General features: G+C 42.3%; 4 protein-coding genes across 4 annotated transcripts; 3 read left to right on the forward strand and 1 right to left on the reverse strand.

Moving 5' to 3' along the window:
- Positions 1–147: 147 nt before the first annotated feature.
- On the reverse strand, positions 148–1032 carry LOC125767245 (ER membrane protein complex subunit 4). The gene is made up of 2 exons (XM_049433614.1): positions 863–1032; positions 148–740 (listed from the first exon to the last, which is right to left on the reverse strand). The coding sequence occupies exons 1-2, from the start codon at positions 916–918 to the stop codon at positions 278–280; spliced, it is 519 nt and encodes a 172-aa protein (XP_049289571.1). The 5' UTR covers positions 919–1032; the 3' UTR covers positions 148–277.
- Positions 1033–1126: 94 nt separating this feature from the next.
- LOC125767226 (general transcription factor IIH subunit 2) lies at positions 1127–3283 on the forward strand. Its single transcript, XM_049433581.1, has 2 exons — positions 1127–1306; positions 1391–3283. The coding sequence occupies exons 1-2, from the start codon at positions 1248–1250 to the stop codon at positions 2595–2597; spliced, it is 1266 nt and encodes a 421-aa protein (XP_049289538.1). The 5' UTR covers positions 1127–1247; the 3' UTR covers positions 2598–3283.
- A 3420-nt stretch (positions 3284–6703) lies between these two features.
- Positions 6704–18030, forward strand: LOC125767212 (cationic amino acid transporter 3). The gene is made up of 4 exons (XM_049433562.1): positions 6704–6959; positions 15653–16047; positions 16132–17157; positions 17243–18030. The coding sequence occupies exons 2-4, from the start codon at positions 15675–15677 to the stop codon at positions 17716–17718; spliced, it is 1875 nt and encodes a 624-aa protein (XP_049289519.1). The 5' UTR covers positions 6704–6959; positions 15653–15674; the 3' UTR covers positions 17719–18030.
- Positions 18031–18680: 650 nt separating this feature from the next.
- LOC125767213 (cationic amino acid transporter 2-like) lies at positions 18681–23447 on the forward strand. The gene is made up of 4 exons (XM_049433563.1): positions 18681–19077; positions 20995–21369; positions 21445–22473; positions 22568–23447. Exons 2-4 carry the CDS (start codon positions 21015–21017, stop codon positions 22960–22962), a joined length of 1779 nt encoding a protein of 592 aa, XP_049289520.1. The 5' UTR covers positions 18681–19077; positions 20995–21014; the 3' UTR covers positions 22963–23447.
- The last annotated feature ends 657 nt before the right edge of the window (positions 23448–24104 follow it).

Below are 24104 nucleotides of genomic sequence, written 5' to 3' on the forward strand. Positions count from 1 at the left end.
TAAGAAACCTGGACACCTGCTGTCACGCGGCTAGTGGGATTGTTGTTTGTGCATACTATACTCAGGATGGCTCTAAATTAGTTATTTTCTTTGCTAGAGTACTGTAATTTGTTTTAAAACCGGCTACTGATTGACACAGATCAAATCTTTGCTATTTTGTATATGCTTTACGTCTTTTTATTGTTTCCTCCTCTCACCATCCTCTATGTGGTAGTGAAAAATAAATACAAACTGTTTACCAAAATGCATCTCCGTGTTGTGTATTGCTGGTTCCGGCTCAAAGTAACGAGATGCCACCGCCGGAGTATTCCAATCTTTTCTGCGGTTCGACGAATGCTAACCAATCGGACGCATGCGTTGGAAGGAGGCCCATGCTGTGACACTTGTACAGAGCCAGACCGATGTTGACGAGGTTGCCCAGCAGAAATACCAGCTTCTGGCCGGTTGCAGAGATACCTTCAATCACTTTAAATGTGGAATGCGTCGAAAGCATCATCTTGATCGGCCGGATGAACATCATCACCACCATCATGATAGGGAAGATACTAATCGAATTGCCCGACATGTACATGATAACCAGGTTCATCGGGAATTGTTTGATGGGTCCGAGGGCAATCTCCCACGATTTTTTCAGGATTAGGTGACTTTGATCAGTTTGATTCACCACCTTGCTGCTGATCACATCAGCCGACGGATTATAACCGGGCGGAGCGGCAATATCGGAACCGCCGCTGCGAGGCCTGCAACCAAAACAAGCGAAGAAACATTTTATACCAAAACAAGTATTGAGAACATCACTATTTGTTTAGCCTTGTGCCACCATGAGAGCACCAGGTTTTAATAATTCAATGGATGTACGAACTTGGTATTGAAATCCAGCGCCCATTTGAATTTCTTGGCTGCTACCTTTGTTGCCATTGTTAGTCGGTTTTGATTTCACTAAAATAGTAAAAACAATTGCACGAAATTTAGAATATTGTGTGGTAGAAAAAACATGCACTGAAATTCGTGCGTGTGTTTTTTTTTTCTCTTGGCTGCTTCTTGACGTTTATTTGACAACTGTATAATGACAGTAGTTTCGATAAGTTATTTCGTTCTTCACCACCTAGGTCCAATGTGTCACGATGTAAACAACAATACAGCTAGCACCGGTGCGCCACGAACAAACTATACGAAATAGCAACGAAATAATTGTGTAATTTCTTAGCAAATAGCTTAAAAACTTCGAAATAACAGAAACTAACACAATGGCGGATGAAGAAGATCCTAAGGAATATCGCTGGGAGACAGGATACGAGAAAACATGGTAAGAAACGTCGTGCGGTGCAAACTACTGCATGTCATACCGAGCGATTTAATACATTTGTTCCGGTCCCCCAAAATTCCCCAGGGAAGCAATCAAGGAAGACGACGATGGCCTTATCGAGGGTTCCGTCTCGGACATCATCCAGAAAAACAAACGCAAGCGGCAAGCAATGAAGCGTGGCTTCAGCAAGCTCGGCATGATGCGCCATCTATACGTGCTGCTCGATTGTTCCGAGGCTATGACCGTACCGGATCTAAAACCAACCCGTTTTATCTGTTCGCTTAAGTTGCTTGAACTTTTCATTGAGGAGTTTTTCGATCAGAATCCTATCTCCCAGCTTGGTGTGATTGCAATGAAAGCAAAGCGCGCGGAAAAGATATCTGAACTGGGTGGTAGCTCCCGAAAGCATATTAAGGCGGTACATGCACTAAACACCGGGGTACAACTAGTCGGAGAACCATCGCTTCAAAATGGTTTGGAGCTAGCACTGAAGACGTTACGCATGATCCCACAACACGCCAGCAGGGAAATTTTGATCATCATGGGAAGTTTGACCAGCTGCGATCCCAACGACGTTCATCTGACTATAGAAAATCTTAAAACGGAAGGCGTACGATGCTCCGTGCTTTCCCTGTCAGCTGAAATTCGAATCTGTAAGTTCCTGTGCACTGAAACTGGCGGGATGTTCGGTGCTGTACTTGACGATGCGCACTACAAGGATCAACTGCTGCAGCACATCGATCCACCGCAGGCCGGTAATCAACAGGAATTTTCGCTAATTAAAATGGGTTTCCCACATGGCAAGACAGAATCAGGCAAGGAACCACCGTTGACGATGTGCATGTGCCACATTGATAGTGCAGATGAACCGGCCAAGCTTACCTCGGGCGGCTACCATTGCCCGCAGTGCTACAGCAAGTACTGTGAGCTGCCGGTGGAGTGTTCAGCATGCGGTCTTACGTTGGCATCGGCACCACATCTTGCTCGCAGTTACCATCATCTGTTTCCCGTGCCACATTTTAACGAACTACCGCTGGAGCAGGTACAGGTGCAGGAGCCACGAGATCCACCGGTAACAAACTGTTACGCATGCCAGAAAACGCTCTTGATTGGTACGGATAAAATGGTGTATGAGTGTGGCGCCTGCCAGCAAGTATTTTGCATCGATTGTGATATTTTCATTCATGAAACATTGCACTCGTGTGTTGGCTGTACGACTATTCCGGCATCGGCACAAAGCTTACAGGCACGTAAGCCAGTGCCGCCACCGCACAGTCTATCCGTCATTTAGGCGAACGAAGGCAAAAGCATCGCGGTGAGTAAATGTGTATGTTTGAACGTGGTTCAGAAAGTTATACCAATAAGAATCTTTATATTACGTACTATTATGAGAAGAAATTTTTCCAAACACTATTCTCCTTTGCGAAATTGTCCTTGTGAAATCCATCCGAAAAATAGATACTAAAATGTAGACAATTGTTATTTTCAAGTCACAGCAGAACTGTAAAAGTTTTCAACGAAATGATCATTTTGCAGGATTTGTTTTAATCCGTGATCCAGAAGCCATATCATTTTTATACCAGGGGTGATCAATCTTTTAAAGCTTCGGGCCACATTCAAAATCAAAAACTGGTTGGCGGGCCACATTACAGGATGCATTGATATAATAATGAATGTAGTAAAGCTGCTTTTATCCGGACTGTTTCGGACTAGACGCATTGCTGTATACTTAAAAGGTGAATTAGGATTTAAAATCCTGTTTTCCTTATTTTTGAGTGTTGTATTAACCGAATATTTTGCACTTTTAATTCTTAATGACATTTGATATAACATTTGCTATTGGCTTTAAAACTTCGCGGGCCGCTTAAAACCACTTCGAGGGCCGCATACGGTCCGTGGTGCTGAGGTTGCTCATGCCTGATTCAGACGATTCTTTCTCTCTCCCTCTTCTTGGCATAATTTTTTTTTTTGTAAAAATGTTTATTAAAAAAGAAAAGAAAGAGAAATTAACTTATATACTAGCTTACAATAGATATAGGTGGAACAAAAAAGAAGAGGAAAAAAACAAAGACACAGGTTACAATGAACATTTAAGGACTTCTTCATCTATCACAGCATTATTGTTTCCAATAATGTGGATGATGTAGTTTGCAAACAAACTTAGGATTTGGATTCGCTTACTTTTACTAATATTCGTTAGTACAGGGAAGCGGAGGGACAGGAATGTAGGAGTAAGGGCGGGATCGACATGTTGGATTGCTTGCAGCAGAGTATTCCAGGCCGATGACACTCTGGAACACAACGTGAATTTGTGTTCCAGTGTATCCTCCTGGGAACACTCTGTGCAAGCTGATGAACCTCGGTTCATCCTCGCCATGAGCTCTCCATGGGCTATCTTGTTGTGGACCAACAGGTACAAAACGGATCTCTGTGCCGATGAAAGCCGCCGAGAGCTGATGTTGGTCCAAACTATTCGCCAGCTTAGTTTTGGGAATTCCTGCTCTATACTGCAGTCAGGAAGCCTCTCAACTAACATCCGTCGTAGCGCTCGGGCGTTTATGTTGGGAACGGTGTCCGGGATGTATGCGAGTTGCATGACAACCTTTTTAAGACAAGGATATGTCGATGAAATGGATGTTATGTCGGGCGGATTCCCAGCGCATAACATCTGTTGTCCTCCGACAGGCATACACTCCTTTTCAGTGAAATACCTGCTGGTTAGCAGTGCCTGTGTAGCGATAGCCGGAATATGTAGGTTTAGTCCTCCACGATTTCGGGGTAAGGCTAGGTTATTCAGCGCCACACGTATGCCTCCGGATCCTTGCCACAGGAATGAAAACATAATGACCTCTAAGCATATGCCGGCGACCATTTCCGGCTTACTAGACTTATTTTTACCACATAGCCGGATAGTCATTCCTTGCTAAGGGGGACAATCCAGATGGGAATAAGTTCTTACGAAAGGCTTAAGTGCAGTGTTCAGACCATTATGTCGACAATGGACTTAACGAGCGAATAAATAATAGTTATGTGAATGGAAGTCAGAAGGAGATTTGGAATTGAGATTTTTATAGCATCCAATCCATGTTCCAGACGTATGTTGAGTCGTACGAAATGTAGTAATAATTATTTGATCGCCTCAACTCCGCTAATTGCATTAGAAAGATTTAGATTTTTGAACTATTTGAATAAGAACTCAAACGAAATTGCTATTCAGGATAAAGTAAAAAAGGTGGGTTTTAGGATAGAAAGTTTTCGGGTTTAAAATTGTTATTGTACGTTGCATTGTATCAACTGATGGAGCCGATTTGGCCTACCTGTTACACAGGTTGTGTGTATTAATATGTAAAACATCAATTAATACGTATTTTTATGTTTGGGATTTATTATTAGATGGGATGGAATTGAACAAATGAACAGGACTAAAAAAATGCGCTCAATTTGTTCGAAAGGAGTCTTTATTCCTTTCGACCTGTGCAAAGCTCATACAATTTCATAAATAGCGATACGTTTTATCCTGTACTTATTATGTTATTACTTTCTCAACTTGTGCAAAGGTCATTAAACTTAATTTATAACAATAAGCTTTATCCTCTACTTGTTTCACTACTCATTATTTAACACACTCATCATCTTGTCACATTGTAGTATGCTTTCTCATCATGTCTACCTTACGCAGAACCCGACGTTAGCATTCATCTGAATCATGTTAAAAATGCTTGTCTCTTTTGCATATTTCATCTTTTTCGTCGCCCAAACCACTTCACCTTAATTACGGACGACAGCACATGCTATAACCGGTTTCGATGGTTGATAACAGGGTATCCTAATGATAACCCGCGTGCTCAGTACGATAGCGCAAGTGTTTTTTATTGCTTTTTGTTTGGTTTTTGGAATATTTTGGCGGCATTATGCACAACTTCATCCGTAGTGTCCAAGATCACGCTACCGTCAGCTGTATGAGGTGTTCCATTTTTCTCACTCACCGTAGAGAAGTGTGTGTACCATCTGATGTATGAAGGTGAAATTTTGGTTTTTATGGCAGATTACCTGTATGTGGATTTCATGGCAAATAATAAAAATGTATGTACGTCAATTTTTGGAGCTGCGTATAACCATTTGCAGATTATTAACATATGATTGTCTCCTAGATTTAGGGTATGGTTTTATCTAATCAGTTAAACCAAAAGTTACAGTGTGCCTATCTTAAGTCCGGTGGTAATCTATCCGTAAACTCGGTAAACCCTATTGCTCTCTGTTTACTAACAGACATTTTATGGCATGGCCCGAGACGACAATAATATCGTTTATCGGGTTGTTGTAAGTTCTACGGACCGTAACTCCTTCCAACCCGCCTATCGAAAGCAATCGCTAAACACATTTAATCGCCTTTATCTCTACTAGATCACATACCGCTTGCATTTTTGTGATATGATGATTACGATTGCCCAATCACCTCGGTGCAATCTACGGTTTGGCATCAATCAAACCGACTACGCCATGATTGTGTACTTTGAAAAGGGCATATATCCGTTTTAAGGGGTTTAGTATCTACCAAATGTTTTGTTTTATTTCATTTATCTTCCATTCATACCAATGGTATTGTTTAGTGCATGCTAAAACTATTTGTTATCAATAAATGTTGATAAAATATGTATACTACAAACACACACACTCACATACCTATTTCAATATAAGTGGCAAATTTGAAATGTACTCAGAGCTTGCTGACGTCCATAACTGATTTGATAATCCATTCCTGGTCTTTGCCCAATTAGCTAATTACCATTCAAGTATTTCAGACAACTCCTGGCGTCGAGACGGCTCTGCTTCGGTAATGTATTCCTAATCGATACAGCAAATGTAGAGAATGGTTCACGTTGGAATTTAATCTTTTGGAAATACACTCACAGAAGATGATTTTATTGTTGCAGGCAGTAGATAAGAACGTGAGGAAATAATTTTATATTAAGGTTAGATAGCTGACCGTTCCGTGTCAACTAATCATCCACCTAATATTCCATGAAAAAAAGCTCTTTACATATTATTTATTATACGCTTCTCGACATAATTTTGTTTTTCTTTGTTATGGAACTCAAATTTTAATTATTAAACAATTTTAATCGTAAAAAATACGACTTTCCTAGCTTTTCGTTGCATTTAAATCTTTTGATGCGTTCCTTAAAAAGGGATTTCACGCGTACCACGTGCAGACGCGAACACATGCTCATAGTTTAGTTTGTTTTGCAGAAAACACTTAAACCATTTGGAAGCTTTACGCAATTCGACGGATTTCTTGTTGCTTCGTTACATAGACCATGGCCTACGCTATACTGATCTAGCTTCAATGTATTGTTCACTACTTATCTACACAACAACAACAAAATCACCCCGGTACAGCTCCACACTAGCAAATGCTTACTATGCTGAGCAGGCGGACATGTGTGTACGTTGTGTATCCCCTCCATCATCGATGCGTGCTGACAGTGGGCTCACCTGCACTCACCTGTGGAATTGCTAGAAAAAAAATGCACATTTCCCGACCAGACGTCAACCGGTACAGTTGATCGGTTAACCGAAAGCCAAATCGTTGTCGCGTCGAACAAAAACTATTTTGCCAACTGCCGGATCAGTTTGTTTCTATTTTCCTACAGTAAGTGCAGAAGTTACTTTATTTGTTATGTTTTTTTTGTTTTGTTTTTTGGTTAAGTAAGGTATCGTGGAAGATTGTACTCAAGTGCGCCGGCTATTATCGTCAAAGTACAATATAAAAGTGCCAATAGAAGAAGTTTCGATGTGGAATGTTGCTACGGGAACGACATCGAATCCGATACAGAAGTAGGATGGTGCTGAAAAACACGTTAAAGAAGTGAAAAATATAAGAACTATATTTATTGAAAGTGACACCGTTGCTGTGAAATGTTTCGAACAGAGCGATTTATAATGAGCTATACTAACTGCAACCATGCAGCCCATACCATTAGCGTGGCTATTTGTATCTGTTGTTATTACGGTGGTTTAGAAGGAAAAGTGAAAGCTGTTTGTGGCAAACTAAATTTGGTACAGTAAAATGAGGGACCAGTTGCAAAACCTCCATCATTTCGGCTCGTATTTAATCGGCCATTCATTCCATCAGCCCCAAAACACTTGTGATCGATTAAGTATGGTAGAAAACAAAAATGTAGATTTGTGACGAAATAGCTTAAAAACATTATAATTTTGATTTGTTCTATACTGTGTTGACATTATCCTGGCTTCATGCTTCATCGAACCTCCATAGAGCATTACCGTACGGTTTAATGTTACAAGGATAGCAAGATGACCCACTCTTCATCCTTCAGGTAGCAATGGCAGCTTTTATAGTATCAAACTCCTTCAAAGTCGTCGAGTTTCGTTCACGGTATTTTCAAGTGCCTTTCAACGTGGTTGTTCCCCACACGGTTGCACGTGGTTACACGTAGTTACGCCTAATACCACAGACTACTTTGAAGGTTCCAACAGCTACTCATTACAGTGTTTTGTATTGCATCGCGCCATATTAATCGTCAAGGGTTTGTAAACGGCAATCCCCCAAAAAACCCTTCGGCATCACATAAAGGGACGATTGTTTACAGTCAATCACCTTTAGAAACGTGACAAAAACGGCAATACCTGTGCGTGTAAAGCAATTTGTCGATTTAAATCATCGATGTGTGGAGTGCATTAATATATGTACGCGTGAGGAGTACAATACCCGCATCGAAATGATCGGCTACATATTACTACAATTTTCACCCCAAAAACGACACTTCATACTGTTATTGAATTTACGACCGTTTTGGGGTTTACATCTAAGTTTCCACGCATGTTTTGAGGTTTGAATTTTAATCAAAATCGTTTTATAATCGCCCTTGGATTATGCGCTTAGCCCTTGGTTCGTTGGATGCTGTTCCATGTGTCAGTACTGTAGTGTATGCGTGAAGTGAACATTACTTCCAATATAAATTACTGGATGTAGTTGTATGCCGTTATGGGCGATTATTGGAGATGATAAATGATTTGTTGATGGCTTTTAATCGACAAGCACGATTACGTCTGTGAATATTACACGTCAAGTCGATTAAATTACTTTGTTTGACGAATGCATTTTAGCACAGATTCCCATCTGTGATGGGTCATGCACATCAAACCAAAAAAAAAAAAATACAGTTGTTTCTCGTACTCTCATCACACACGCTATCTCAATTCGATCAATGTATGTAATCGAATGATTTGGTCGTTTTTTGATCTAAACACAGGTTGGCATTGATGTGCCAAAAAGAAATCGTTGTTGGCCAAAAGAAGAGAAGTATGAGAAGTGAAGCAGAACGGAAGGAGCGGGGAGTAGCCCTCGCTGTATTAACACAGCTGTACGTCCGGAACGAGTCGTTGATGACTGTTGGACAAGTTTTTATAGAGGAATACTTACTCTTTTTTTTTTGTTTTACCATACCATTCTGGTACTTTTGTTCGAGCTTTTTTTTACCTTGCCAGTTATTCGCCATATTATTAACTTGGATGGAATAAACACGAGAGAAACGCGTTGTGATGATAACCTTTTTTTTTGTTGGTGCTTCCATTGGGTTTGTTATTTTATTTTGTTGCCGCAAGCCATTTACTCATTGGTTGAAGTTCATTCTTTTCATTTGTTCAAACTGTTGGATTACAGAAAACCCCCCCAAACAATAACCGAACAACAACTTCTTCATCCATCCAAGATGGCATCGAGATTCAGCAGAATTTAAATGTGCTGAGATGATGTTCGTTGCAAAGCTTCCTTTGCTTCTTGTGACCATACGCTAATGTATTTTTGTGTGACCTTCGCCATCGTTTCGTGTCGATTAAGAATGCGAATGGGAAGGTGATTTTGTGTGTGGGATATAAAATGTGTAAAGGATGGTAGAACATAAAATATCCACATTCTAAAAAAAAACATCAAGCTGAGTATGAAATGTTGAAGGCATTCCGGAGGTAGGGTGTATTATTATGTTTTGATTGCTGATCCAATGACTACTAGATACGGTGCGATCATCGCGATAGAACATCGAAGCAAATTCAGTGCGTTCTTCACTAACTTATGTTTCTGTGACCTTCGTAGAGTCACATACATAAGTGAAAACTGTTTAAACGGGTTTATTTTTATAATAATTTAAAATAACGATTCTTTAAACTTTTGTCAACCATTCTTTCGTAAAATAACTACATGAATCTTCGTACATTTTGCAACCAAACGTTACTGTCTTCTTGGTAGGTAACTAATCCCTTCAAAACCATCATTATTTACGACACTAACACTTCCTGTCAAGTGCAGCAATTTGATGCGTTTGCTGTATGAAGATTTGGATTTTTATGGATTCCCCAAGGAGCCATAAAATGAGTGCTATATGTGAAGGTATGCCATATCCCACACACTTTCTATCGGGTTGAAGTAGTGAGGGCCTATAGGTAGTAAAAGTAAGGTTTTTTTTATATATAAAAACTTAAGTTTAATATGTGTCCCACTTTGGAAATGGACTATCATCAGCGAGTTTAATTTACGTAAAAACCGGTTTCCATTTATTTGAAGCACGGTTCAATGGTGTAGAATTAGCATGCAAAAAACCTTGACGAAAGACACGCCATGTGTTCCATGGGGATTTTTGTTTTGGTTAATAAGCTATACCTAGTTAGTGTCCCAGAGAGTGTTGTTTGTGAAATACTATGTGTTGCCGTTGTGTAGGTGTTGATCTTTGCAAATGCCATTTGAGGACAACGACTCTGACAACATTCGGTTTTTTTCTTTAATATATGGTTTCTACAACCTGAAATAATCTAGGCGGAGAGTCCTAAATAGGTATCTGATCCGAAGGTTTGCAAACTCCTCTACTTATGTAATATTTTATCCCAAGTTGATTCTTCTTCGCATTTGAAACGAACCCAGTCAATGTTACACAGTTAATGCCATGACTCTTCCTTACCCTCGTATAAAAGGCGTGTATGATACAAGCAATGTCCCAAGTACTCCGAAACAAGAAAAATATCAGTAAAGCAAAGAGATAATTGTCGTTAATTTAGTGAAGGATATATTGCTCTTTACTCAGTGAGATTTTGTACGGGATATGATCGACAGAAATAAAGCGTGTTTGTTTGGATGAAAAAATGAAAGATAAAAAATGTTTGTTCATTATTCATCATTCACTGCATCTCCGTTTGGCGTTAAGTTAAGTGCCGGTACTCATTTCGATCTCATTAAAATATGGGGAGGTAAACCGCTTTGTTCACTTTCAGCGAGAACGTATCCACTAAAGATGAGACCTTCGTTTCATTTTCTCCTCGCGCAATTAACCCACTTAGACGCCCTCGATCGTTCTTAACAGCCGGTAAAGACGCCACTGGCAGCACATGCTGGAGGCAGAGTGCAGTTCAACAATGAACCGATGAGCTTATCAGTGTCACTGGCAGTCACGAGCCAGGGGTGGCTCACGCAAGATACGGTGAAGTTCGGTACCCTATTGCCAGTCTTGCTATAGAGCGGTCGGTACCTTCAGTATGATTTACTACCATCTGATCGATGGCCAATTTGGAAGGTGGCGTGGGGGGTATTTTATTGTTTTTTTTTTTGGTTATACGCTTATCTGGATGGATTGTTTACTACAAGCATTCAGTAAGTCCGGGCTTGATTAAGGATCGATCCATCAAAGCATGGTAGTATATAGCGTCATAACCCACCAACGAAACTTTGCTCTCCATCATCATCTGCCAGAAAAGCAGGAAATGTCCGATGGGTGATGATACGGACGATAAACCCGCGCCACAAACTATCGCGGAGCAAACGGCAATGTGACAGAGACCTCGGCAAGACGGACATTAGTCGTGTGCGCTTTTATGGAATGCAATTAAATGATTTTATCCGCACGAGCTAGTAGAAAATCTGCATATTTCAACGGAGCGCGGCTGACCAAGTCTGCTTAAGGAAATTGAAGGAATTGTGACGGTGTTTGTAATGAATAGATAGGTGTACTTACAACGCTTGTATAATGCCAGAAGAATTTGATCTACTCCATCTTGGTAATATGAGTGCCCATAAATGATGTGAGTGAAAGAATGTTGACATTCCTAATCTATCTCTGTGTTGAGCATTTTTATTGGTGAATCAAACTGATCCTTGGTTTTTGTAGCAGCTTGTTTATCATCTATAGTACTTTAAACTTCTCACTTTCTCTCACTCTTGACGCATAAGCATGTTCGCTATTTGTCCCACGAGAAGTAGCCTGTTGGACACGTTTTTACGTTCCCACTTCAACTTAAAATGATGATAACGCTGGTAACAATCCAGCACGCGTCCGCGAATTCTTGTCTGTAGGAATTGATGTGTTTTCCCATCTCTGTAATTCAGTTGTTTATACAAGTTGATCCGTTTATTAAGTGATATATTCTTATGGAGAGGTTTACCATAGGCAACTCCAAGTAGGCTGGCAAAAGATCGAATGTCTAGCGATCTACGATCTATTCATTTTGGTAGCTTATTGCAGGGGATATGAATGTAACAATGGAGCTTTACGCAAAAAGTATATAAACCATTCTTCTGATCAAAGAAAGCTCTTCCATAACTTCCCCACTCCTTCGTCGTTACTTAAACGATCGAGCTTAATCACCCTTTATCTATTGACCACCCGTCAACATCGGCACATCAGCACCTTTTAATACGGGTGATTTAGAAACAATCATACTGAGGGTTGGACGTTCGTCTATGCTGGTAGACATAACAAACCGTTGGCTTATCAGGTGATGCAAGTCCTTTTTTTAATTGAGCTGTCCATGTCCAATTGGAATGTAAATGGGTGCGATTGTGCGTTTGATGGATACGATTTGAGAATTTTTGGTTTGCTATCAGTATGCATTGCCAATCGTATCAATTGGCCGTAAGGGAAAAAGTGTGTTGTGTAATAGACGATGAAAAATGGAGTTGCGCTTGTGTCAGCTGCCATGCTAGGAAGTGGAATGTAAAATTTATATTTGTTTTTCATTTATGGTTAATTCTATAAATCATTGTTAAGACTATCACGGTGATGTTGCTTCCGCCCTGTTTATGCGTTACTTGTTTTGAAAATGTAAATGAGCGAACCATCAGCAAATTACCATTAGCGTCAGTCTGCCACAGTCAGCCTGTGAATTCTTCCTCCAGATTTGGACGCAAAGCCATCTTTTAATGCTTGTCTTCCGGTAGTGCGGTCAACGATAGCGCGGAGGTCATTCCGCTTTCACTGCATGGTCGTTAACCTTCTGCATATAAAACCGCTCTGTGATCGAAGTAGAGGAACCGCTCCGGCACAGATGACACACTGGCACAGTATCAAGGTGGTTCGGGTAGACTCGCGAAATGAAAGCGAATGAGACGAGCAAAACAAAAGCTGATAGTTGTCTGCCTGTTTGTCTGGCCTTACGACGCACCCCGCTGGTCAATGAAACTCGCTCATGGTGGATGCGTTTTGAACCCAATACAAGGCGATCGCTCGAAAGCTGTCCGGCACGCCTTAAACTCTGGCACCATCTCTGTCAATTTTGGGGCTAAAGATCGGCTGCGGGAGGGTAGCTGTGCGATGCATTAATCAACTAACACGACGTTCGATGCATTCGGTTCACTGACCGTCCTTGCACTCGCTGAACTCGCTGAAGCATGTTTTGCGACATTGATCCCACATGAATCACTGCACCATGGCAGATTGGTACAAAGTCTGTAGTCCGCTAAGTGCGACGATCATATTGCACCATACATCACCATCTGTTTGGCACACCATCGATGACGATCCGTATCGATAACCCATTATCATGAAGGGTCTTCTTCGTCATTCTCAAACTCTTCGCTGCCGATGGAAGCTAGTTCTAATCGAGGACAGAGGATGACAAATCACGTTCTCTTAGTACGTTGGCACAGTAGGTGAATGGTGCAATGATTTAATTACACCATTCGTTTCGTACGTACGAAAGATCATTTTGTCCCGATCACCCACCGTAAAAGCATGCTCGAACAAGTGACTGTTGCTACATAGCTACTACATAGCTGTCTAATGGGATTGGTTTTGCACTGCCTTTATAAAACGTGCAGAGCGCTTAATTCCCTTGTACGGCACTGAAACCAGTGAAAGCTTTTGTGTGGATTCTTTTACCCCTTAATGGAATGAAACAAGACTGCTTACAGTGAGATCCTTATAAAAATTAACGAGCAATATGCATCTTGCACGTCTATTTTTTCTTGTTAAAAAACAATACATTTCAATTTTTTCAATTTTCTCACATAATTTTTGTAGATTATATTTTATTTTTTACATTTTACTCGCAACCTAAATTTTCTGAATTTGTTTTTTTGTTGGTTATTTAAACATCTCCATGATTTTTATTTTTCGTCTTTCGTGCTTAGTTGTAGTATTCGTTTGCTGAGTTCTTCAAAAGTACAATTCAATTATTTTTTTCTGAAAGCCTTTTTCTGCTGTTATTGCTTTCGGATTGATCCAAGTCGTTATCGCTGTTCAGTCAATTTAAGCTCAATCGTCTTTTGTTGGCCACATTTTTCACAGATATCGTCATTGGAAGTTCCCCATTGAAATTTTATTAGGTTGGTTTTTATTTTTTCTTTAGCTAACATTTACTATTTACTTCTTTGAGTTAAATTCAATTTGTTATTATTGATGTTCTGCCATGCTATTTTTCAATTATATGCTGGTTGTTCAGTTGTAATGTGTGTTGGTGGGAGGAATTCTATTAAAATTCATTGAACCAGTTTCGAAGTTGGCATTTTTATCACAGCATCTGGTAAATAGACACTGTTTTGAATGATTATGGCCATACTTCCCTAGCCTTTAAAGAGAACAAATTCTACTGCGTGAAGCTTTCAAAATGCGAACGTGCGCATATTTTACATTCGTATAATTCTGGTAAATTAATCAGAAAAGCTAACAATCCCACACAATTAAACGCAATCAAGCAAAAATGATAACTCCATAATCAATCGGCAATGAGAGGTACTAATACGTCCAATCAAACCGTTTTCATTGTCGACATCGTTTATCGTTCATTTGTACTGTGTTCCTCCATTCATCCATCCGTTCAGTGTAAATGTTTGCGTAAAACGTTAGACGTAATTTACACTCCTTATTGCAGGCCGTATTAAGCGCCACGTTTGATGTGTCTTGCGTAGCTGGCATGCGGAGCCGTAGGTGTTAACTAATGGAACAAACGGGTTGTCGGTACACTGGTCGTAACTGGTGCTTAAAATTGGTGTTTTGTTTATGCTTTGTTCACTCAACAACAATCTACACTAACGCGATTCGAACACGATTAAATGTGGTGTCAAAATTTGTAGTAGCAGAAAGTGTTTAAGAGGACATAAATTTATCCCATTTTTAGAATCTCCACATTCCGCTGGATAATTGCACAACCCTAAGTTGATCTCGGGACCATGTCCGATAGGTCATTGTGATTCAATATCACGAACAGTTTGCCAACGGTCTCAAGGTTTATCTCGAGCAAGTTCTCAACCCTACCGGTGCCAGTTTACGGAATGGAACGTGAGCGAAATTAGTACGCTTGACGAGTTTTGTTCAGGTTCCAGTCAAACGAGTTCGTACCGACCCTCGTTCGTTGGATTGCATTGCCATGCAAATAATAGCGGCTGTGCCTAAAGTGAACTGACGACATAAAAGAATTAATGCTACCGACCGTTTTGATTCCTGTTTTGAATGCGGTTTTTTTCATTGACCTTGTGCTTTGTATTCCTGGAGTACAGGGTTTTTCCCAAAATACCTAATCACAACTCCAAATTTTAACAATATCGCAAAACCAAAATGGATGATAGTGATTTCCCTTCACTTTCAGCTACTAATTAACGGTAAATTAAGTTCCGGTTAGCACTTAAAGGTTGATAAACAAAAAAAAAAAACAAAACCTTTACGCTCTAAATGTCATCGACCTTAAGTGGGTAAATTTTAATTTAAGAAATTTTGCCTCACCTGTTGGTGTCCCGCGTTGGGTGAAAGTAGTTCATTAATAACGCTGCCAAAGCAACGGGCAAAGAGATGGCAATTCCGAAAGCAAGTCGCAAGCTTTGGAACTAGTCGTCGATTAGTTGGTGTGCAAATGGAATTACCTTAGTTCGGTCCGTTACACGCATACGGCGTCCGATTTGATAGCCAAAAACGAAATTGATCGACCGTTGCTAAGTTGGCAACTTCCGCAATACTGCTCGGTTTGCTGCCTTGCCTTGACTAATTTATGCACACTCTGTGCCAGTAATGTAACCATCCCGGTCACTTTCCCCAACTCATCGTTTCTTTATCGTATCGTTTTTGGCAGATAATCTTACCAGCGCGTCATCATGCGAGCGGAAGGCACTTTACGTCGATTCTGGACAGCCCTGACGCGGAAGAAACAGAATGAAGACGATGGTTCCGAGTCGAAGTTGGCCCGCGTCCTAACGCTGCTCGATCTGACCGGGCTCGGTGTGGGCAGTACGCTCGGGCTGGGTGTATACGTTCTGGCCGGTTCGGTGGCACGCGAACAGGCCGGTCCGGCTGTGGTTGTTTCGTTCCTGGTTGCTGCCATCGCTTCCGCCATTGCCGCCCTATGCTATGCCGAGTTTGCCGCACGTGTACCGAAGGCTGGATCCGCCTACGTCTACAGTTACGTGAGCATTGGCGAGTTTACCGCATTCACGATCGGTTGGAATCTGATCTTGGAGTACGTGATCGGTAAGTGTTTGATGGGTGAAAACGGTCCAATAGGATGTATCGCTCCGCTATTGTAATATCTTCATCCGTTCACACATCCTACAGGCACGTCCAGTGTGGCCCGTGGCATGAGCGGCTACATTGACTCGCTGGTTGACAACAAGATTAGTAAAGCGATGCGCGAAGCAATGCCGATGGACGTCGACTTCCTATCCGACTATCCGGACTTTTTCTCGTTCATCGTGGTGTTAATTTTGGCCGGTCTACTAGCGTACGGTGTAAAGGAATCGACACTGATGAACAACATCTTTACCGGCGTGAATCTGATCGTGATCGGAATTGTGCTTGTGGCCGGTGGCATCAACTGTGATCCCGACAATTGGACGATCGATCCCAAAGATATACCGCCGGGATATAATGCTGGAGCGGGTGGATTTGCACCGTTCGGATTTGCCGGCATAATGGCTGGTGCTGCGAAATGTTTCTACGGGTTCGTCGGGTTTGACTGTATCGCTACGACCGGCGAGGAAGCGAAGAACCCGGAACGCAACATTCCACTCGCGATCGTGATCTCCCTCATCATCATTTTCCTCGCGTACTTTGGCATCTCGACGGTGCTGACGATGGCTCTTCCGTACTATCTGCAAGATCCGGAAGCACCCTTTCCACATCTGTTCGAATCGATTGAATGGTACGCGATAAAGTGGATCGTATCGATTGGTGCGATTTTCGCCCTCTGCACCAGCTTGCTCGGTGCAATGTTTCCGCTTCCTCGCGTCCTGTATGCCATGTCGTCGGATGGAATAATCTACAAGAAGCTGCAGACGGTACACCCAAAAACGCAAACACCCGTACTGGCGACGCTACTGTCCGGTCTACTGGCAGCTATTATGGCGGCCCTGTTCAATCTACAGCAGCTGATCGATATGATGTCCATCGGTACGTTGCTGGCCTACACGATCGTCGCCGTCAGTGTGCTGGTTTTGCGCTATCAGACGGAGGAACTGCTCACTAGCACAGAATTAAGTGTGACTATGCCGGAAGTGATCCGACAGCTAGTGAATCGAGATCGTCTTTCAGAACCAACGCAGCTGTCATCGGCGGTGGTTAAGTTTAGTGTTTGTATTTTTGGTAAGTGGCAATCATTAGTCACTTAATAATTTCGTCATTCGGTAAAAAATCTTACAATATTGTTACAAATTATCCATTTCTATAGCCGTGTTTGTCTGCGGTGCTTGCGGTATTCTAGTTCCGGCCGAGGACTACATCAACACTGACTATCCAGGCGTTATCGCTGCACTTGCGGTGCTCGTTGCCGTTCTCGTTGCACTGTTCATTATCATTCTCATGCAACCAACGGACAGCATTAAGCTTACGTTCAAAGTTCCACTGGTGCCACTGTTACCACTGATCAGTGTGTTCTTCAATCTGTACCTCATGTTCCAGCTCGACTCCGGTACCTGGATTCGTTTCGCCGTTTGGATTGCAATCGGATACTTCATTTACTTCAGCTACGGCATCCGTCACTCGATAGAGGGTGAACGATTGCTTACAAAGGCTGAGCTGGCCGCATCGAAGGCAAACGGTATCGACAATACCGGCTACGATGGTGCCTCGGATGCGACGGAACGCAAGAATTCCAACCAATTTCAAGGCGCACCAACGTACGCAATAGCGAACGAATCGATGTAGGTGCTGCGATCGTTTCAAACGCTGCCTTTCCTCCATAGACTCTGGACGGTCGACTCGATGTTTGGGATTTTGGGTCAGCATTATGCGGACAGCAGCATAATTCCCGGACGAACGTCGCTGTCCATTCAGTATAAGAAGTAGCTAAGTACAAAACGAACGGAGAGCATGTAAAACAAAACAAACTACCTAGTGCGTACAGGGCAGGATGAAAAATTCCGCACTTAAAGTGATTGTGATAATTATTGCATACTAGTGGTTTAAGGTTCGAAATAGAAACGTTTAAAAAACCATCACCACCGTTTGTTTTTGCAATTATTTGTTCTTTATCCTTTGTTTCCCATCCAAACTGATCGTTGGGAATGTAAAACTCTCCTAACCAAGCCTTTGATAGTTAAGCTCATATCATTAAATTGAATACAAAACTGTTCAACCGTTGTTCATTACACTAATCTACCTTTAGTGAGTATTATCAAACATATTGTGCTGTAAAAAACGCATCCCGCACGATAACGTCGATGACGAACGAGACGAACAATAAATCAATCAATAAAAACGCGCGTGTACAACATTTTACCACGGCAAATCGAGTAAGCTTACCGCTCCGTCATCGGTTCATCCGATAAGCAGCCGGGACAGCGTGAGCATTATTATTGGTCTACCGGGATTGGTAAACCGTCCATTGTTTGGTGGGTGTTGTTTTTATGAACAATTTAGACACAAAAACTCATTCATCAATTAGGGGTTCTCATTGGGGAAAAGATTTAAGCGATGACGAAATAACGAGCTCATTGATAAGCTGTTTTGTTTTTTTATAACAGTTGTAAATTACTTCCTAATCAATGGTTGTGAAGTATAAGGTTATCTAGAAATTGGTCCAACCATTGTTTTTAAAAAAGATAGCACAAACAGCACATATCGTGCGCCATTCGACATTCGACCGTGCGCCTACGCTTAGGCTATCAGCATTACACCGATTATGATTGTTTCGGTGGACTAATGTGAAAAAAAACAACATATTGACCGGGTGCGAGTGTGAAGGTGGATAAAAATTTGCATCCGGATATACATATAATGGTAGCTTCCCATCTGTCGCGTCAGCTGAGCCACTCATCGCTTCCCGGTGTGTTTGTGAAACAGATCCTTTTTAACTGACCCATTCAAAGATACCTTCGTTGCTTGATTCGCACTGAAAATAGTCTCAGTCTTCGAGTGCTGAGTATCGCGCAAACATTGTCCACCGTGGGGATACTGCTTATCGCTGGTATTGGGGAGAGTTTTCAATTTTCTCGTAACAGTGCGGTGTGTTCAAACAGTTTTACAAGTATTTACACTGCTATCAATAGTTACGGCTCAAGAACGGTATGTCCCCCCGGGGGGTAGGAAACAGTGTGAAGTTATATTTTCCAATTAAAATTGTTGAACATTGTGCAAATCGAATGAAGATGTGATGATCTATCACACACGCTAGGTGTTGTTTGTATCGTTCTTTTCCCCGTGGCTAATGCTGGTTGCGGAGTTTTTTTTCGATTAATGTTACATAAACGGCTCATGACGGAAGGAACGTTAAACGTAAATGAGAAAAATAAAAGTATACGTTTATTTATTCACGTATAAAATTCGCTAGCTAGAAGATCGTTATGAACCTGTGCCGTGCGTCAATGCCGGAAGAAGAGCAACGCGATGGAGACGCATGGTGGCGCACGTTTTTTTCATGTTCCTCTTGCGTTTTCCCATTCAGTGTTGCCATTCTTGGAACGCGATCCTCATTTTTTCTACCGTTTGACAGTTGAACTATAAAGCACGCGTTTAGTGATTGCATCAATGTAGGCGTCGTCGGTCACACAGACAAACAGATCAAACAGATTCCTACTTGTTTCCTTTTTTTTGTGGTGTTGGAGATGTTTGGTCACCAAAATACTAGCAACATACACTTGGACATAACGATTTGAAATGTATCGAGCGGGAAAGAGGGAGAAAAAGAAAAAGAAATAAACCGTTGCGGCTAGTCGATTCGATTTCATTCGCACGGGTCTCGCTATAAATAGTGCAATTATTTACAAACGTATTCAAATCATGCAGCACCACGCGACCACACAGGGTAGCATCGTTGGCTGTTTCGCACCACGTTTTTTGGGATAGGAACGGAAAATACACACGAAACAGAGGGAAACGGTTTCATCAGCAAATGTTTGCAAATGTTAAGACCTTCAGCAAAACGGACAGATTTCTGTTCATTACTTTGTCCTAGGTCAATGGCACCGAGCGCCGTGTAAGGAGAGCTCTGCGTTTCTGGGCTGTGGGTGTACTAAATTAGCACGAAAATGCTTTATCCTTGAGCGGCGATACGACAGGGCAGGGAAGGAATGTGGGACCCTGTGCACATAACTGATGGCGCATAAATCGGCCGCGAACGCATTTTGCTATTTTCAGTAGCGGCAAACGGATTGCACTGCAAACGATACGTATACAACGATCCGCCTCATACCGGCAAGCGTACTGTGTGCGTGTGTAAAAATTTGTTGTTACATTTATTTTATTGTTATGACAAACTCAACCGTTCTACCCGATGGAGCAGATTTTGTGGTACATATTGTTGTTTATATTGTGACGGGTCGAGAAATTGGAGCAATTTGCATTGGGATTTTTCCTTTTTTTTCCCTCCAACCGATCGACACTAGTTAGTTTGCTTACGGATGATCGCACAAAGAAGCTCATTGTAGCTACAATGAGGACGTCCGAGAACTATCAGCGTGGAAATCGATTCTAGAACTGTAACCGTTTGTGGTGGCTAGTGTTACTCCATTGTCAGTACACAAGTGATTGATTTGACAAGCGAAAGAAACGGTGCCAACGTGTACATCCCGTAAATAATTTCGCCGCATTGCGAGCGTTTTAAGGAAATGTGTTCGTTTGTTAGAGTCAAAGTATGATTTATTTTCCTTTTTGTTATTTAACCTAGCATTACCTGCCACTTTGAAAAAAATAATGAAGCACTATATCTTTCCTATAGGACCCTCAAATGACAATATTATGGAATGCTTTCGATCGGAAATCTTTTCCAATCATTTTAAAATATCCACTAGCTAATTGACCGAAATATTGTTTAGCACCCTCGCACATTTTCGTTGGTTTGTTTTTGAGTAGGTATGTAAACATTTAAGAAAACTCTAGCTCTAGCTGTAAAACAGTGCAAAGTTATGGTCTCTTTTAATGGTGTTTGTACGAGTTGCAATGTATTAAACAAATGTAAAACAATACTACACCTCTCCTCTTCAGGTGACGAATCAGCAAAACAGATGGAAAGCTTTTGGAAAGCTATCAGTCGCAAGAAACCAAACAACGACGATGGAAGCCATTCGAAGTTAGCCCGCGTGCTTACATTGCTCGATCTGACCGGGCTCGGTGTGGGCAGTACGCTCGGGCTGGGTGCCTACGTGCTGGCTGGTTCCGTTGCGTACGAACAGGCCGGTCCGGGTGTGGTTATTTCATTCGTCATTGCAGCCCTAGCGGCGGCCATTGCCGGTTTGTGCTATGCCGAGTTTGCATCACGCGTACCGAAAGCTGGCTCGGCTTACATCTACACCTACATTACGATCGGTGAGTTTGCTGCGTTTACGATCGGCTGGAATTTAATGCTGGAGTACATTATCGGTAAGTTTGTTTCACAACTTTCATGGTTGGGTTGTTGGTTGATTTTAATTGTTACCGTTCCTTAACCCAAAATAGGCACAGCGAGCGTCGCAAGAGGTTTGAGCGGTTACATCGACGCACTGATCGACCATCGGATGGGCAACGCTATCAAAGATGTGATCCAGATGAAGGTTAGCTTTCTGGCGGAATATCCGGACATCTTTTCGTTTCTGGTTGTGCTGGTAATAACGGCACTGTTGGCGTACGGCGTGAAAGAATCAACACTGCTGAACAATCTTTTCACCGGGGTGAATCTGATCGTCATCGTGGTAGTGTTGGTTTCCGTTGGCATTAAGGCCGATCCGGCCAATTGGGCCATCCAGCCGAATGATCCCATCGTACCGGCCGGCATCGATATTGGTGCGGGTGGATTCCTACCGTACGGTATTGCGGGCGTTATGGCTGGTGCGGCAAAATGTTTTTATGGTTACGTAGGTTTCGATTGTATCGCAACGACCGGTGAGGAAGCGCAGAATCCTTCCCGAAACATTCCACTAGCCATCATTGCGTCGCTGATCATAATCTTTCTATCGTATTTCGGTGTGGCAACCGTGCTTACGATGGCCTTACCGTACTATCTGCAAGACCCGATTGCACCGTTCCCCCGACTGTTTGACTATCTTGGCTGGCAGGAAATCAAGTGGATCGTATCGATCGGTGCAATCTTTTCCCTGTGCACTAACTCACTCGGCGCGATGTTTCCGTTGCCGCGCGTACTGTACGCCATGTCGTCCGATGGTATCATCTACAAGCAGCTGCGAACGGTTCATCCTAAAACGAAGACACCACTGCTGGCGACGATCCTTTCCGGCATTTTCTCCGGTACGATGGCGATGCTGTTCAATCTCCATCAGCTTATCGACATGATGTCGATCGGTACGCTGCTAGCGTACACGATCGTGGCGGTTAGTGTGTTGGTACTGCGCTACGAACAAAACACCAACTTTATCGTCAGCACACAAACTAAATCGTCCACCGTGGTGAAACAGCTGTTCAACCTGACCTGCCTCACAGTACCGAGCAGCCTGTCGTCTGATATTGTGAAGGTGTGCGTGCTTATCTACGGTAAGTTTTCGGGCTGGTGGAATAAAGATTCCATTGAACTTCTTTTTTTTTTGTTAACAACGTTGAGCGCTCTTTCATACTTTTTTTTATACAGCGATAGCTATTAGCGTGATCAGTTCGATTCTGGTACACGCTCAGGCGCATCTTAACAGCTATAATCCTCTTATCTGTACCCTGCTAGCGGCAATGGCCATTATAGCGATACTACTAACGCTCATTATATCCTGCCAACCGACGGAGGAACGACAGCTTACTTTCCGTGTACCGTTCGTACCGTTTGTCCCACTGATCAGCATCTTTGTAAACGTGTACCTCATGTTCCAGCTTGACGCGGCAACTTGGGTGCGGTTTTTGGTGTGGTTGCTCGTCGGGTTTATCATATACTTCTCGTACGGCATTCGCCACTCAGTGCAAGGATCCGGAAGCCAAACGCTCTCGGAGAGTCAGCTAGATATCCCGTTCGCCATGTTCACTACGGTGAAGCAGTAGGTCGTAGACTAGACGGTGATCGTATTGCCGGGTATGCACGATAGTTTTAGTACGAACAAGACATTAGTGTACGCTGGTAGTAAACATTTGCATGTAAACATACTAGGTGTACTAGGAAGCATCAAAACTAGTGTGATTGTGCTTATTTATAAACCAAAAGAAACGAAAAACAATCACTAATAAGTGTGAGGTTTTTAGTACATCTACTGTGAAAAAAGCAGGGCATTCAAAGGAACCGTTTTAGGTTAGGTAACACGGAAAGATTACAGGTAGTTAGTTCTCCTACAATTGCATAGTGCACTTATCCTTCTAGTGTTCGTCACAATGCACTTTACAAGAAACACTTTGTATGTGATAAGTAATCGATTTTGACGGTAGGCAGTAGTGAGATATTATAGACAATTGTCATTATTTTTCGATTTTAAAATGTACACAAATTGTAGCAAATGGTTTACAAATAAACTGTTAAGCTTATGAGTTCCATAGTCGATCGTTTGTAATTCACCTACAAATCGTTTTGAATCGGCTTCCCGGCCCGGTGGTGCATGTGATAAACGGCGCCAGTCCACACGGCCGGACCGGGTTCAAATCCCATCCGTAGCAAGGACTGACTATCCGGCTACGTGGTAAAATAAGTCTAGTAAGCCAGAAATGGCCGGCGTGACCTTGTAAGGTCGTTAAGCCAAGAAGAAGAAGAATCGGCTCAGTTCCGCACGGCCTCTGGGAAATTGATGCTCTTTTTCGCACGACGGCACGCACATAAGTTACGATTACGCTCGAAACCAAAAGCAACAACCGCGTGTAATGTGCAGCGTGCGAAAATTGGGTCATCATTTGCATCAACTCGCTGCTCACTTCGCTCGGCAAAAGGTTCAAGAACATTACGCCGTGTCGGATGATGCTCTTGAAGCGTCGTCGTGTCGTGACCATTGATCTTCTTCTGGCGATGAACCACGCTGTCGACACGTTCCAGCTGCCGTCACGCCAATCACGCCAGTCCGCTTCCTCATCGGCTTTGGGCGGTGCGATAATGTCAACGAAGAAAAATGGAATGTTACACTGTTACAGCGTCGTACTTGGATTTCGGGGCTAGCAAGTACACATGGTTCCGATCGGACGTCAAGGTTACACGCGCCTGTGTA

Source organism: Anopheles funestus, chromosome 3RL, assembly GCF_943734845.2.
Source record: "Anopheles funestus chromosome 3RL, idAnoFuneDA-416_04, whole genome shotgun sequence".
In the NCBI taxonomy this organism is placed as follows: Eukaryota; Metazoa; Arthropoda; class Insecta; order Diptera; family Culicidae; genus Anopheles; species Anopheles funestus.